Raw genomic sequence first — 18,146 nt, forward strand, 5'->3', positions numbered from 1 at the left:
AGAAGGCACCAATCGGAGCAGCAGGACCAAACCCTGAATTACAAAATAATATCAAAAGTAGGCGGGTGTGGCATCTAGGGATTCAGCGGCTGAGTCGGGGCGTCCTTGGATGACTCCTCGCAGCAGAGACCTAGGAGTCAGCAGCCACTGCTGTGTGTGTGGGTCACAGTATTCTTATTGATCAGGAAGAATTCCTCTATGCTGTCACAATCATGTGTATTGCCAAGTACGCTACATGCTCACACAAAGAGGACAAACGCAACATATAGAGAATGATATAATATATATATATATATATTAAAAAGATTTGAGTAAACATTTTTGAATATTCAAACAATTGGAAGTAGAATAGAATAGAAATACTTTAATCATCCAGAGGGAAATTTGGCACTACAAATCGCTCACAGTAAACATTTAGGTAGACGAAACAAAATCACGAATAAGAATAATAAAAAAAAATTGCCTAAGAATAAAGAATAAAATAAGCCTAAGAATAAAACAATAATAATAAAATACGGTCCGGGATTCACATTTCCTATGTTATGTATATACATTCTAATAAAATATACAGAAATCTACAGTAAGTGTACAGTAAGTGTAATATTGAACAATGTCCAGGAAGATGGCAACTGTCACCCTGTGCTCAGTGATGTTGGCGGTATGGGAGGCAGATACCTGGGTGGAGCTGAGCAGTGCTCTGCCCGTCACTAGTCCTCCAAACAGCATCCCTGCTCTCTGATGACCGGGGCGAATTTAGAGAAATCGCAACGGACAGATACGGGGCAGACAAAGTCACATGGGGTCAATAGCACTCTACCTCCAAACTGCCACTCCACCGTTAACCCTTTAGTAGTGTGGTAGTGAACGGGTTAACCTTCTGTAGTGTGGTAGTGAAAGGGTTAAGGAAATAACATGGTAATTTTAGGTACTACAACACAAATTTTGAAATGACAATAGCTGTGTATGTTGCTCCCTCACTGAGGCAAAGCAAAGACAACCGAGACAACTCTTGATATTATTTTCAGAGTTGTAAGCATTAGCTAGCTAGCTTTCCTAGCTTGACTACTTACACAATGAGAGAGTGGCCATTTCTGCGTCACCGGGAAATAAAAAAGCATGTCCATTGTCCAAGGTTTAAAGAAAAAAGTGTCAAACAGTCAAAAACTGTTCGAGTCGCTTCAGAATCAGGGGTTAAAATGAATGACAGGGAAAGCCTGACATCCAACGATGAATTCTCCACAGCTCTTTAATACAGCAGTTCTCAATCCATTCACTCCAAGGCACACTTAAACACAAGAATAACAAGAACCAATCACGCCTAATAATTCTGCACGTGAAGGTCACATGAAGAGTAGAATGATCATGCAAGAGGCAGAATATGAGCAGCTACTGGCCAAGGAGTGAGATTAATTTACACACAAATGAAACATACAGTTACATATTATGTAGCAAATTTCTATATTTGTATGGTATTGATCAATATCGATAGCTGAAATGCTGTGGTATAAAAATGTATGGTATCGAATGACACTGTTGTGTTCAAAGATATAACATTTCTTCTGTTCAGCCACAATCCAAAATCATCCAAAATGTAAGCAAGCCTCCAATTGGCCCACACAGCACACGCAACTCGCATAACCCCGCAAAGTAAGGTATCGAAAAAAAGGATCGCTTTGGTATCGGTATCAAATCGAAACCATTTTGAAAGTATATAAATACAAAACACATCAGTCATCATCATGACATTCATACCTATGACATTATATATCCTCTAGATTCAGTGAGCAGCACACGGGTTTAGCAGCAGGATAGACTGATGAATAGACTGAGAATCCTTCAGCCTGACTGCGCTTCTTAGATTGAGGGCAGAAGTTTGTATCCTCAGTTTGAAACTGGCGAGGAGGAGGAGTCAGAAGAGACACTGTGTCGGCAGGTCTCAGCAGGCCCTTGTTGTGAGTTACTTGAAAGGCGTGTGCCACAGGTTGGCCGATAATCTTCACACATTTGGATTTGATTTATGTAGTTTAGTTTTAACCCTTTCACTGCCGCGCTAACAAAACGGTTAACCCTTTCACTGCGACAATTCACAGAAGGTTAACCCTTTCACTGCCACACAACAGCCGGTTAGCCCTTTCACTGCCACACGACAGAAGGTTAACCCTTTTACTTGGCGTGTGGCAGTGAAAGGGTTAAGTTTCACAGATGAGTCAGACCGTACTGTAGTACAGCGTGCCACTCCGAGTAACAAAAACAAAAAAGCCTGAAAAATTATCTGGTCTACAAAGAAATTGCACGCGCTCCTGTTCCTGTATCTCCTCCTGTATCTTCTCCTCCTGTATCTTCTCCTGTATCTCCTCCTGTATCTTCTCCTGTATCTCCTCCTGTATCTCCTCCTGTATCTCCTCCTGTATCTCCTCCTGTATCTTCTCCTGTATCTCCTCCTGTATCTTCTCCTGTATCTTCTCTCCTGTATCTTCTCCTGTATCTCCTCCTGTATCTCCTCCTGTATCTCCTCCTGTATCTTCTCCTGTATCTCCTCCTGTATCTCCTCCTGTATCTCCTCCTGTATCTTCTCCTGTATCTCCTCCTGTATCTCCTCCTGTATCTCCTCCTGTATCTCCTCCTGTATCTCCTCCTGTAGAGGAGTCCACGACGGTGTCCCTTCATAACGCCCAGGTGTTTGTGTGAAGAGACTTGTTTAACCCTTTCACTGTGAAAGGGTTAACGATAGGTTATGTAGATAACCTAGTTATATTAGTATTGGCTGAGCATCCCGCTCTGAGCCTTACGAGATACTCCTATCTCCTGTGATACTTAATGTATCTCCCACGAATAAAAACACATGCACCCCACCTGTATGGGGCCCCGCCCCTTATGGTAGCACCACCCATATAACCATGACTCTGGTCATGAAACACCCTTCCTCGCCAAAACCCGTCCCAGGAAAAGATCCCTCAAGAGGGAACTCAGGGCCGCGCAGAGCGGGACGCTCAGCCAATACTAATATAACTAGGTTATCTACATAACCTATCGTTATATATCGTATTTGCATCGCGTCCCGCTCTGAGCCTTACGAGATAATGGGGAAGAGCGGGCGCGAGACCCGACAGATGTACCCCCTGAGGACCCGTAAGCCCACATCAAGGGGTGCGGGGAGCCCTGTCACCCCATCCTCCCTAATGAAGGGGGGGCGCAGTCAACTCCACCTGAATGCGAACAAGAGGGAAACTAGAACCCCTTGAACACACCGTACAGGCGGAACCACGTGTGACTCAACACACTGTGGCCCATACCCATACACTCCTGCTACCCGACCAAAGGACGGGAAGCAGGGAAGGCCACAGACCCCAGAACCGCCTGGGAGACAGAACCCCCGGTCATGTCCATGAGGAAAAACCTTACAAAGGAGCCCGGGGAGGACCATGAAGCTGCAGCACAGATGGCCTCCACCGAGGCCCCACCCAGGAGAGCGGCAGAGGCAGCCACCCCACGAGTGGAGTGCGCCCTGACGCCCCCAGGGGGATCCTGCCCAGCCAACGTGTAGCAGAGGGTAACACCCTCGCACAACCAATGGGACAGGCGCTGCTCCGACAGTGCCTTACCAGCACGAGCCCCACCGTAACAGACAAAAAGCTGGTCGGTAACCCTGAAATCCTGAGTACGGCTGAGGTAAATCCCCAAGCACGGACTGGACATGACAGGTGAAGGCCCGCAACTAACTCACTAGTGTGAGGAGGAGGACGAAACGCCTGAACCACAATATCCCGGGAGCGGAAGGAACTCCGGATATTCTTAGGCACGAAAGCAGGATTAGGTCGCAGAGTGACACCGCAATCGGCCCGAAAAGACAGGCACTCTGGACGTACCGAGAGAGCACAGAGCTCACCTACGCGTTTAGCGGAAGTGACAGCCAGAAGGAACGCGGTCTTGAAGGACAGCTGTCCCAACGGCGCCTGCTCGAGCGGCTCAAACGGGGCCAAGGACAACCGACCGAAGACCAATTGAAGATCCCAAGTTGGAGCCAAGGAGCGTTGCACCGGCTTAACGCGTCGAGCGCCAAGCAGGAAACGCTTCACAAGAGGGTGGCTGAACAAGACATCCCCTCAAACCCCTCATGATAGGAGGATATAGCTGCTGCATATACCCTCACCGTCGAAGCCGACAGTCTATCAAGGAGAGACTGGAGGTAACTAAGGACAGCATCCAGGGGGCAGGAGACTGAGTCCCGGCCCCCCGCCTTACACCACACTTGGAACACACGTCATCTGCCCGCGCAAGCGGAGCGCCAAGCAGGAACGCTTCACAAGAGGGTGGCTGAACAAGACATCCCCTCAAACCCCTCATGATAGGAGGATATAGCTGCTGCATATACCCTCACCGTCGAAGCCGACAGTCTATCAAGGAGAGACTGGAGGTAACCAAGGACAGCATCCAAGGGGCAGGAGACTGAGTCCCGGCCCCCCGCCTTACACCACACTTGGAACATACGTCATCTGCCCGCGTAAGCGCGACAGTGGAGGGAGCATGCGCATTCCAGATGGTAACACCATCAGGATCAAGAACCTGCGCCCCTCAACGTACCCGTCCCAACAACTGACCTAACAGATGTATGGGGAAGAATCCCTGGCGGCACGGCATCGGTCCCAGACCTGCCTGGCCATGTCCAGACGCAATCCTCACCCGTCAGGATGAGGGCCGCCCCGCGACAGTACACCTGCACCCACATTCTCCCTGCCGGGGATGTGGGGAGCCCTCAGGCCGCGCAGATGGAGGACGCCCATAGCCAGCCGCCCGCCGCCTGGTGCAGACAGGGGGAGCGCACTCCTCCCTGTCTGTCGATACACGACACTGACGTCGTATCGTCCGTCCTGATCAACACCATTTGTGGACCAGAAGGACCGCTTTCAACACCAACACATTGAACGTAGCGCAGACCGGGCAGCATGGTTTGCCAGCTGCCCCCTACTGCGTTGGCCCGACGCATCACCAGCGAGGGAGGCGTCGGTGAAAACGCGACGTGTGACAGCGCCGTAACCGTCCTAGGACGGAACCTCCCGAGCGTGTTGACAACACGCTCTGAGATGGATGCCCATAGCCCTCCAACCGTTGACTGGGAAGAGGAATACTCTACATCCAGTCTACAGCAACCCCAGGCTGGTAGAGACCTGCCTGGTATGAGACCTGACGATCCACCTTGACCGCGAAGGACCAGAACGTCATCAGGGCAGAACACTCCGTAACCCCGGACGACGCAGAGGCCCCAGTGCGGCCTCCACGCACTTGGTGAAGATGCGGGGAGCCAGAGAAAACCGAACGGCAGCCTCTGGTACTCATACGCTAACCCTGCAAAGGAAGCGTAGGTAAGCCCTAGGATGGAAGATCGGGGATGCGCATACGCATCCTACAGGTCTATGGAGGAGAACCAGACCCCCACCTGACAGTGTTCAACAGGTAGGAGACGATCCAAAAAATGCTGAACCTTCCCATGGGACAGGTCCAGCCTGGGTCTTACACCCCTCCCTCCCGACTTCTCGGGCTGAGAACACCGGGAGGAGAACGCCACGACGATGGCTTGCTTCGTCCACAGAGATTGGATCTCGTTGACCAGAGCTGTCCCTGCTGGAGACCCCGACAACAGGGTCTGTACCAAACCTGAAAACGGGTGGGGTTGTGTAAACACAAGTCCCCGCCTCACCGTTCTCTCCATCTACCTCGACATATGGTACTACCGTAGTCATATGTGACGACACTCCCAACGCACCCGCCGTCACGTGGCGCAGGTCCGCCAGGAACTGTAGATAGTTGGCCCGGTCCCCCCGCTGTGCGTAGACAACCCCGGAACCGTGCGAGGAGCGCGTTCCGTGTCGGAACACCTGACCCTGACACACCCACGAGGCAACCGCACCCAAGGGGGAACCCCGACAGAAAGGTCCGATCTGATACGGGGGGCTTCCGATGAAAAAAGCCCCCCCACTGAACACCCCTCCAGAACATGCTGAAGGAGTTGTTCTGCAGCCGGACATGCAAGGTGTAAGGCCCCCATGGGTTCCTACACACCGTAGCCCTGCAGTGATATTACTACCACCCCAAACCATGTGAGCTGCGACCACTTGCCAATATTTCAGGAGTGGGAGGCACCAACATGATACCTGGCCTGGCGAAGGCGAGGCCGGGGAAGCCCGCACTGTGTGCCTCAAAAGGTTTCGAGCCCCCCTGCTGACAACACTTAAGTTGACAGACGTAACACCAGGCTCAACCAACACAGTTCAAGGTGTGGGAGCCGCTTGACAGCACAACATTCTCACGGACAGACCCAGGCTCAGCCATCAACTGGGTGTCAGCCCCTGTCCCCATGAGAAGCGAAAAGGGGGGCCGCCCGCGCATCAACGAAGGCACGCAACAATCAGAGCCCACTTCTTCCGCTGGTGTTGGGGAAGGGAGTGATCGGAGAGCGGGCTGCTCGCGGCAGGACGGTGACGGCTTGTTTGTTCAAGCCGAACCCATCCTACATGGCCGATCCCTCGGCCGCCAAGGCTGTCGGCCTTGTGGACACCTGTCGAATCAACGCCCAGGATACCTCTGGCGGGGGAAAAACATGGCCGCCTGTCGAGGGCCCCGTCATCGCCGCTGACGAGGCCGTGCTCTCTCTTCTTCTGGCTGCGCGGTGTGAGGCGGTGTAGGGCCTAGGACAATACCGCCTGCGCTCCAGCAGAAGACCAAAATCCCCTGCGGAGAGGGGAACCCTGAGCGGTTATAGCTTGCGGCTGGGTCAAAGCTAATAACGTCAACAACCTTGCGCGATGTGTCGACGTCGGCTGGCCCTCAAGGCCCCTCCACCAGACACCATTTTTTTAATAGAAAAAACAGCAATTCGAACACAGTTCTAATCGTTGCCAATTCCATACCGTGGCGGTACAAGCCTTAACAGCCCACCAGCCACTCGCCAAGCCGACCCACCCATGGTGTCGGCCGGGCGGGGCATTGTTTCAATATATCAAAAACAAAGGACTGACGTTAACATGGAGCACCAGTGGTGATTGCAAACAGCACCCTCCACTGTGGTGTGCACCATGAAAGGGTTAAATGAATAAAAGAGCTAAACCACAAAAAACTGTAGAATGAGCAAACCCATACACACAAAGTTTAAGGGGAGACGGACCAGACCCGTCTTCATTCAAAATATTCACAACAGAACACCAGCCCTAGTTTAGCCCATTTACCAAAAAAGTTAAACAAAGCCCCCCCCCCGCACTACTCCCCCAGTATACCGATTGACCGTCAGTATGAATGGTTTGAGAGGAGAGAAAGCTGTAGCAAGACAGACCTTCTCATAGCAGAGTGACAAAACGAAACAATAGCCCCTTACACAGGGCCGCCCCAGGAGGTGGGGGCCTCGCGTCTAAAAACGCACAGGGCCTCACATTTCTCCCAGGCGGCCCTGCCCTTATACTACTGCAGCCTAACGCCAGGCAATGTGGGACCCAAGACAACAATTGCCTGTGCACAGACACGCAACATGTTTACCATGTCGGCTGGACCCATAGCCCCACTACCCGACGCCAACCCAGATGGGAACACCGTTCAACAAACCCCGCCGGAACACAAGGTAAAATACCTGGCTAGGAACCTAGCCACGACCTACCCCGTTGTCAACCCATTTACCCGAAAAAGGTAAATAGAACTCAAAAAAACCCACAACAGCTACCGACTGACCTTCATTGATGAACCGGGCAAGAGGCGGGAGAGTGACAACATCTCACGGCGGAGACATTAAAACAGCATAGCAATTAGCAGTAGTAATAGCATGCGGCAGTAGCGATAGCATGTAGCATAGCTCTAGATGTTTTAGCAGCACGCCCAAGACAGCTTGGAAACCGTTCCCTGCAGAGAACGTTCACCAAACCATCCTGCCCCCGGCGCCAACACACAACATGGTTGTGTTAACAAAACAAACCAGCATTACTAACACTAATACCCATGCCTGAAGACACAGGGCCTACCTGAGTACAAGCTGGCCCGACAGCCAGCCTTGTACAGCTGAACCTCGATGTGCAGTCATCAAACGAGGAACATCAACACAGGCCCGTCGTATCGCCGAAAACATGCGTCGAAGATGCCAGGGGCCAGCAACCTCCGGTAAGCTTCCAACATTATTAATCTTCCTTAATCTTTTCATTCCGCTAGTCTCGTATGGTGCACGCATCCAATACGCTGGGACGAAAATAGAGGAAGGGTGTTTCATGACCAGAGTCATGGTTATATGGGTGGTGCCACCATAAGGGGCGGGGCCCCATACAGGTGGGGTGCATGTGTTTTTATTCGTGGGAGATACATTAAGTATCACAGGAGATAGGAGTATCTCGTAAGGCTCAGAGCGGGACGCGATGCAAATACGATATATAACTGGCTGTCATGTGGCAGTGAAAGGGTTAACCCTCTGTGTATTGTCGCTGTGAAAGGGTTAACTGTTTTGGTAGTGCAGCGGTGAAAGGGTTAATTGTGCATTGTGAATTGTCAATGGGGGCGGCTCAGGAGGAAGGCCAAAAATGATTTCCTATATATGTCTGTATCAGTATTGATATTAAGAGCACCATTCAATTAAGCCGTCAACATGACACTGGTTCAGTCTGGGGTCATCGCTGTCGAGTCGGAGATAGTAAGATGGAATCATCAGTGTTTTCAAAGAAACTGGTTGGGCTCACTGGTGGTGCGTCCTGCGGTGTACAGTGTAAACAACACAGGCGAGCTGAGGCAGCCGTGATATGTTCCAACGTTAGGCCTGATTAGATTGAAATTGGAATCCACTCCTGGCTTATTAGAGACTAATATGTATTAAAAAAAAACTCAACTATTCTCTATCACACTCTATCCTCTCTCTCTTCCTCCTTTTCTCTCTCGCCCCCCTCTCTTGCACCCCCTCTCTCTCTTCCCCTCTCTCTACCTGCCCCCACTCTCTCTCTAACTCCCCCCACTCTCTCTCTCTCTCTCTCTCTCTCTCTCTCTCTCTCTCTCTCTCTCTCTCTCTCTCTCTCACCTCCCCCTCCTCTACCCACCCCCAGGTCCTGACGCCAGGCTCCATCTTAGCCACGCAGGGGGCGGGTGGTCAGCAGATCCTTCACGTCATCCACACCATCCCGTCGGTCGGCATGCCAGGCAAGGTGGGCCAGCTGCAGACCATCCCCGTGGTGGTCCAGTCCCTGCCTGTCGTCTACACCGCCATGTCCACCGACGGCATGGCCACCGCAGCCATCACCGTGCCGCTCATAGGCAGCGACGGCCGCTCCGAGGGCTCCGGTGAGTAGAGGGACTTCTGTTCACTCCGCCCGCCATCTTGATAACTGGGACGAACGACACCTGGCCACCTCTGTCTCTTTGAACGGGGGGGAGTCATTCGTATCCAAGAGTCTGTCGTGAATAAGAGGAACTATTTTCTACCAAAGTACACCCTCCATACATTCATATTATGGGGGTGTACTTGGTAAATGGTAAATGGACTGCATTTTATCTAGCACTTTTATCCAAAGCGCTTTACAACTTATGCCTCACATTCACCCATTCACTCACACAATCACACACCGACGGTGGGGGAGACCTGCTCATCGGGAGCAGTTAGGGGGTGTCGGGAGGAGGGGGGTGGGGAGCAGTTAGGGGGTGTCGGGAGGAGGGGGGTGGGGAGCAGTTAGGGGGTGCCAGGAGGAGACAGCGGGGGCAACCTGCTCACTGGGAGCAGTTAGGGGGTGCCAGGAAGAGGGGGGTGGGGAGCAGTTAGGGGGTGTCGGGAGGAGGGGGGTGGGGAGCAGTTAGGGGGTGCCAGGAGGAGACAGCGGGGGCAACCTGCTCACTGGGAGCAGTTAGGGGGTGCCAGGAAGAGGGGGGTGGGGAGCAGTTAGGGGGTGCCAGGAAGAGGGGGGTGGGGAGCAGTTAGGGGGTGCCAGGAGGAGACGGGGGGGGGCAACCTGCTCACTGGGAGCAGTTAGGGGGTGCCAGGAAGAGGGGGGTGGGAGCAGTTAGGGGGTGCCAGGAGGAGGGGGGTGGGGAGCAGTTAGGGGGTGCCAGGAGGAGGGGGGTGGGGAGCAGTTAGGGGGTGCCAGGAAGAGGGGGGTAAGAGCAGTTAGGGGGTGCCAGGAGGAGGGGGGTGGGGAGCAGTTAGGGGGTGCCAGGAGGAGGGGGGTGGGGAGCAGTTAGGGGGTGCCAGGAGGAGGGGGGTGGGGAGCAGTTAGGGGGTGCCAGGAGGAGGGGGGTGGGGAGCAGTTAGGGGGTGCCAGGAGGAGGGGGTGGGGTTGCAGTTAATCAGCAACTGAGACAGACAACTTTACATCAGCAGTTAAAACTATTTAGCAAGAAATTTGTAAAACATACTGAATATATAGGTACTCAAATTGATGAAGGGATGGATGTAGGTTATTGGAGAGAGCTGTAGTGGATTACTGTAATTTAATAATAATAACTGGACTGGAGAAGTCTTTATTCGGCATCCAGGCAGACACACACATGTGATGGGCGGCACACACACAGGAACACACACACACACACATGCACATGCAAATGCGATTGAGTCTCTGCACATGACCCATCCCGTCGTCCTTGCCCCCCCCCCCCCCCCCCCCCCCAAGGGCAGCCGGGAGCAGATAGGGGCGTCGGCGTGGGGCCGCGCCCCGGGGACCAATCCAAGTGCTCTTGTCCGTCTTCGTCAGGGACGCGACAGCGTTAGCGATCTGTTGTGCATGTTCTTCCATTGGGTTTCTCTTATCGGGGCGGGGGGGGGGGGGGGGGGGGGGGCCTTGCGAGCATGGGGAGAACATGCACAATGCACAATGTGGGTGGGAAAATGTAAAGGCTTAATATTTAATGCAAGTGCTGTTTTCTCTTTTGAGAGCACATATGGAGAGACCATCCTTAAGTTTGGCTTTAAAGCGATTTCGATCTTTTTGACCCTTGAGATTCTCTGGGAGAGCATTCCAGTCTGGTGCCACTGAAGTGGAAGGTGGAGACTCCACCCCCAACACTGAAAGAACTGCCTCTGGTGTTGTACTGGTGAGCAGTCGAAACACCAGAGAAGTTACTTGATGGGTAGGCATTGCTGTTCTCTGGACATGATTTAGTCTTAAGGAATTAAACTCGATCTTCCATCTTGTAAACCAAAGCCGGAAAAGAGGGTTCCGTTAAAATGTAAAGAATGGTCAACCGACTGTTCATTACAGTTCCATTCAGCCTCTTGCTCTTGTTAAAAGCCCACTCCGTGATTCAATCTAAACAAATGGGCAGCCCAAACATCAAAAAGGGTTTCCTTCACTGGTTGATTGACTGAGCTCATGATACAAGGTCTAACACTAAACAACAGGTAAACATGCGTTTTTTAAATAGCATTTTCTGTATCTTGTGGCTGTAAAATATTTGTTTATGTTGGTAGTCAAAGAAAAATGGAGTAAAACGGATCTATATTTAGATTTATAATGGTAAATTCAAAAAAGCTTCTTTCCATCTATCGATCAAACTCTTCCAAGAATGGATATGAATATACCCCACATTGATTAATCACAGATTGGGGCTTTAAGACTTTATCTGTTGCATGTTATCTTGTGATCACTGTGTCCCTCGCTGTTTACCTGCTGACCTTTTGTTGAACCTCAGTTCCCCTGCAAGCTAACTTGTGCTTCACTCCTAGACTGTGTTTATAGCTTCTCTTCTCTTCTCTTCTCTTCTCTTCTCTTCTCTTCTCTTCTCTTCTCTTCTCTTCTCTTCTCTTCTCTTCTCTTCTCTTCTCTTCTCTTCTCTTTCCTCTCCATGATATGCGTCTTTCTCTCTCTGGGTTCCTCCCTATCACACTATCTACCAAATGTCACACCCGCCATTGTCTTTCCAAGGGGCTTTGAGAACACACACACACGCACACGCACACACACACAACCACACACACACAACCACACACACACAACCACATAATCATTTAAGTGGAGCTGTTAGTCTCAGAGGAGCACAGTGTGCTTTCCCAAGGGAGAGTCATATTAGGCTTGCCATCTGTCTGTCTGTCTGTCTGTCTGTCTGTCTGTCTGTCTGTCTGTCTGTCTGTCTGTCTGTCTGTCTGTCTGTCTGTCTGTCTGTCTGTCTGTCTGTCTGTCCATCTATCTGTGACTGGTATAGCCGACACCTGGTTTCTTCAAGCTATAGGTCATGGTCCAAATATAGGTCATGGGTTTAGGTATGGTGGGTGTGTCTCCACATGACCTGAGTGGCAATATATTCTATGTGAGGCTGGGTTTCAGGACAACTGACCAGATGAATCATTTGGGTTCCACTTTCTGGCAGACTAGTGTTATCTATCTGGTCGTATATCTTACAACTCCATCTCTGACTGGAAGGTCACGTTAGTTTAGCATTTATTAATTTAATTTATTAATTAATAATAATTAATTAATTAATTTATTAAGGACTCGAGCCACCCGAACAACTGCCTCTTTGAACTACTGCGGTCAGGCAAGCGATACCGGAGTCTTAAGGCGAGCACAGAAAGACTCAGAAGAAGCTTCTATCCCCAGGCCATCAGGCTGCTAAACGAACAATAAACACTATGCAACAACCATCAAATGCACACAGCACACACACCCACACGCACACACTCACTCAAACAAACAACACACTGCAGCACCCACTCTCCACACTTTAGATCACACAAACACACTTTACACTTTATATTTATTGATAAAGGATTTGCACTACAACTCGTACACCTACTGTGAATTGTACCTAAATTGCACCTCGTCCCATTTCTGCCTTGCACTATATAGTATTGTATATTAGTACACTGCACAGTATTGTATATTGTATGGTAACTAGTACGTCTATTCTGCATCGAACACTGTACATATGTCTAAACTGAACACTGTGACCTCATTTTTTTACTTCTAATTTTACTATGTTATTTTATTTCATACTTATCTTGTCTTGCACAGTCTCTGGAGCGTAACAGTAAGAAGCATTTTGTATAAAAGTATTCTGTACTTCTGTATGACAAATATTAAAGAAACTTGAACTTGAACTTGAACTTGAAGGTTGTGTGTGACACAAGCGGCCAGGATTACTGCCTGACTGACTGGCCGAACTAATATATTATTGAGATTTACAGTTGTTATAGAGAGTTGAAATTCCTTTTCAGTGGAGCTGGCCGTATAGCAGAAGTATAACAGAAAATCTAGGCGTAACCCATGTCTCTGAAAGAGGCCCGTAGATGTCTAATCTATACTGTACTAAAGAGAAGTCTGCCTCTAGCAGTTCTTCCTACACACTGCAGTCAGACTCTATAATGACAAAGAAGCCTAAATACTCTCACCATCTCCATGTATATGCTTGAAATATAAACATTTATTTGTGTGTATATGTATATATATATATGATTCAAGAGGTTTATTTGTCACATACATACCAGGGTGGCCATGCCCGCTTTGATTGTGCAATAATACTAATAATAAAATAGACATAATAAACAGGTAATAAAATAGACATAAAATAGGCATGATAAAATAGACATGCTAAAGTCCTGAGATAATGCAATACAATGTTAGCTATGGATTTAAGGCACTGAGTCCTATGTACACTACTATACAATATACCGTTTTTACTCTATATCCTTATGCTATACTTGCTATATCTACACTATACTATACAAGAACCACATCGGTTATTTCCTTAAAGTGACCTTTATTGTCCTCGTTCCTTGTATGTGTGCGTGTATAATATGTGTGTATGTGTATATATTTTGTATCCCCCCCCTTTCCCCCTCACTGTTACGAAGGGTGCGTTGTAGACTCTGCGACTCTTTCTATAATAAAGTAATTGAATTGAATGAACAAACAAAGCGGTCCTCTCAATCCAAGCTTTGACGTACAAGTCGGTAGCATTATATTGTGTCGACCATCCGTGAAGAAAACACTTGAAGCCACTTGATCTACACTGACTCACGGCTTGTTGAGTAACAATAGACAAAAGCTCAAGGAGATGTATTTTCCTCCAGAGTCAACAGTGGAGGAAGGTGAGCATTTGCTCAGGCAGGCTGGCAGCCTGGCCTCCGCCCCTTTGACGGAGTGCAGTAAAGTCAGTCAACTCCTCTCTGTTCTGCTTCCTTTTGATGGTCGCCCCCCCCCCCACCGTCGCTCTGACTGTGGCCCTACCTTGACACCACAGAGGAACATCGTGGTTGTAGAACACAGAACAGAAGCTCTAGAACCAACTGTAAACGGTTGTAAAAAGAGAATAGAGGCTCTTCTCTTAAAAGGACACCATAGTATATAATCTCTCACACATCCAAAAACAGTTTTGCACACATTAATTTAGTTATGACAGTTATTGAGACAGTTAATGTGTTTGAATATGGCCACCAGTGATGTCATCAGGGACATTGAATCCTTGTGTTGTGTTAGTTACAGCTCCACGAAATGATTTAGGTGAAACAATAGCAATACTTTGTTATACGTACTGCTACCTTATCATTTCATTGAGCTGTATCACTGCTGGCCATAATCAAACTCATTTACTCTCAATAACTGTCAAACAAATCAAATGAATGTGTGCAACTATTTAGAACTTTTGGATGTGTGTGAGATTATGTGCAAAATAAGTAATTACATTTTATGTCTTTGCAGTCATTTTTATGTCCATTTTTAAACAAAGCAACCACTCCATGCCCCCTCCGGGCCATGTATATGCACTTGCACACAGGACTGCACACACACACGCACACGTACACACACACAGACACAGACACACACACACACACACACACACACACACACACACACACACACACACACACACACACACACACACACACACACACACACACACACACACACACACACACACACACACACATCTTCACCCACACTCAGCCCAAAGAATACTGTGAAACCGAAGAACCCCCACTAACACAATAATTCTAGAGTTCCAGAATGTTCTACTCAAGAACCCCCACTAGCACAACGCGTTCCAGAGAGTAGAGTAGAGTTCTACTAACAGACAGTAGGTAAGTAGATTGTGGAACAGTCTATACAGTCATTGTTGGGAGAGTTGGTAGCTCTATAGGTCACTATCGTTGGTTGGTTGGACGGGTGGGTTGGTGGGTGGGTTGGTTGGCTGGTCGGTAGGTTGGTTGTCCACAGAAATGTCTCTACTCTCTAGTGGAGTGTGTGTCAAGTGTGTGTGTTCCTGCCAATGGGCTAGAAGGGGGTGTGGAAATGGGAGTGGTGTATTGAAAAAAGGTTGCCGCTATTGGGAATTCCTGCTTGTTTCAAATGGTTTTGCATGTGCTCTTCGGCTAAGATTTATAGGAGAATAAACATTAGGGTGCCATGATTCTGTCTTCCATACCATAGGGTCATGTCATGTTGAAAAACACCCCCCAAACAGAGGGGGGTGGAGCGAGAATGGAGGTGGAGCGAGAATGGAGGAAGAGATCTTTCTTTATCTACTGATAAAAGACGTGTTCAGGGTTCATATGGTCATGGACGTGCTGAAATAGTTGTGGGATCTGGGTGCTGTCCAGACCTGTAAAAGTTAAGGAAAACAATATAAGTCCCAAAAGCTTTGGACATTCGTTATTGTTTTAGTTTTTTCAGCCAAGTCAAGTCTGTAATGTTGAGTTTGGTCGCAGATAGATCTAGTTACCTTTGATGGGACAACAACCCAAATAACACATTTTCTGATTGCCCAAGTCTACAGTAATGGCAGCATTTATAAGATTAACACCCGCATGTTTTGGTCATGGATGTTGCACTATAAATCATGGAATAGTCATGGAATTTGGAAAGAAGTGCAACGTTCGAGGAGGGGAACTGTGTGTTGGAGAAATGGGGGGGGGTTGTCCCCATACAGACAAAGGACAGCTCTTAGAGAGAGAGAGAGATACGTAGACTTTATCGCATAGTGTACCACACCTAACTATAACACAGAATTCCCAGACACACACATTTGAATACTTTATTTGGTTCCGCAAATTATATTGCATAAACAGGGAATCAAATGTATCGGGGCCAAGCAGCACTGAACACTTAAGGGTACGGTACACATAGCACCTCCTTCTCCAAGTGGCTAAGCTGCCAATAATAGCAGAGACAGAGCAATATTTGGCCATTTGTTTGGCTTTTCTTTTAGACAGTGCAGCAATTCTCAGACCAGTCATGGTGCATTTGTATACATGGCCAAGATTTCCGAATACAAGTACACTGTATCTACACTTGTACCCAAGGTCGGCTATCACATTGAGCAGTGGTTGGTATTTGATATACATTTACATTTTTGATATACTTGTCCTGGAAGGCACAACCTACTTCTATAACCAGCACCTTCTATAACCACACACACACACACACACACACACACACACATACACACATACACACATACACACATACACACACACACACACACACACACACACACACACACACACACTACATATATGTTTAAATGAGCGTGGAGCAGCTCAGCTTTTGTGTTGCTGAGTACACTGCTCTTGTGCTGGAACTTATTAACCTGTTCCTCTCTTTCTTCTACTCTTTTCCACTCTCCTCCACTTTTCCAAGTTTCTCTCATTCTTCTTCTCTCCCCCTCTTACTTTTCTCTGTCAGTGTTTTGCTCCCTCTTTCTCTTACTTCCCTTTCTCTCTTCTCTCCTTGCTCTTCTTTCCATTCCTTTCCTTCCTTCCTTCCTTTTAATCACCTCCTTCTCACTCCATCTCTCCCACACTTCTACCATATCCCTTTCCTGCTTTGCTCTCTCACTACTTACGTCACTGACTCTCCCTCTGTCTCTCTATCTCTCTTGTTTCGTTCTTGTTTCATGCTCTGAGGTCAAATACACATGGAATTATAGATAGATAGGTGGCGGTCGGGTGCATCGTCACCAATGCAAGAGGCTGCGGTCTCGACTCCCGGAGTCAGCATTGCCCTGCGGCTTGGGCCGGTCGTCATACTAACTCGTTTGGCTGAGTTAGGGGGAGGGAAGTCGTGGGTGGTAATCTGGCGTTGTGGACAGCGACGCCTACAGGTCAGGTCTGGGTGCCTGCTCAGCGAAAGGCAGGAAATGGTGAAGGCAGCGTGACCTCCCACGCGTTACGCTTCACCAATGAGAGTCCTCACTGCCAGGTGAGAAGAGAGCCACCGGCTGTCTCCACATGTGTCGGAGGAAGCATGTGGTGGACTTCAGGGTTCCCTTGTACCGACCAGTAGGAGGAACATGCGCACAACAACCAGGTAGGGGAGGGGGGGAATTGGCATAACGACTAAATTGGGATGGGGAGAAAAATAGAAAAATCAGGCAAAAGAATAAAATAAAAAAAAGATAGATAGATAGGTTCTTTGTTGTCTTCTCAGAGGACATTTTGTTTCCGCAAACTGCACACATACACTAAACAAAAAACATCAGTCAAACAGACGGAATATAGTCACAGAGAACACATGTCCTATATGCTCTGTAAATACTATGTACAGATACCGAGATGTCACACCATGTTACCTGTTACCTGTTTATTGCACAATGTATTTTTTTTATTGGATTCTATTATATGTTGTACCACTGTATTGCACATCGTCGCGGGCAAGACCACCCGCATTTCATTGTATACTTGTATGCCGTGACAATTAAAACTCTTGACTTGACTTGACTTGTTTCGTGACACCAAACAAACAAAACTACCATGCGACAATCCAAACATATTGAGAGAAAGTATTACATTATAATTTACTGCATTTTGAGGTGAACTGTGACTTCTAAATATATTGAAAGTTAATAACGATCTCGGCCAAAAAGGAGTGGTTGCCATGATAACCAAGGACTCTGTTGCATAAACCAATGGATGCCACATGCATAAAATATATATAATATATATTATTTTCTTCACAAAACCGTCCCTTTTGACCAATTTAACCATTATGTGTCATTTGTAATTTTCCCGTAACAGTTCAAATATGAAAAAAAAAATAAGGGTATGACCTCTTCTTGGATAAAGATGAGTCCTCATTCAAAGAGACAGGGGTCAGGTCTTGTTATTAGGCCCCGTTATCAAGATGGCAGCAGAGTGAAGCGACTTCTCTAAATAGACTTTGTTAATGCTACAGTTTGTTGAGGCCTGTAATGGGGGTCTTACTTCTTATCTT

General features: G+C 48.3%; 1 protein-coding gene across 1 annotated transcript in view; it reads left to right on the forward strand.

The window, feature by feature from the left end:
- Positions 1-18,146, forward strand: part of klf8 (Kruppel like factor 8) — a 112,374-nt gene that overhangs the window by 76,147 nt on the left and 18,081 nt on the right. The window contains exon 4 of the mRNA XM_084320739.1: positions 9,060-9,294. Within this exon, the coding sequence (XP_084176865.1) occupies positions 9,060-9,294 (235 nt within the window). The remainder of the gene's footprint in view (positions 1-9,059; positions 9,295-18,146) is intronic.

Source organism: Notolepis coatsorum, assembly GCF_963971535.1.
Source record: "Notolepis coatsorum genome assembly, chromosome: 8".
NCBI lineage: Eukaryota > Metazoa > Chordata > Actinopteri > Aulopiformes > Paralepididae > Notolepis > Notolepis coatsorum.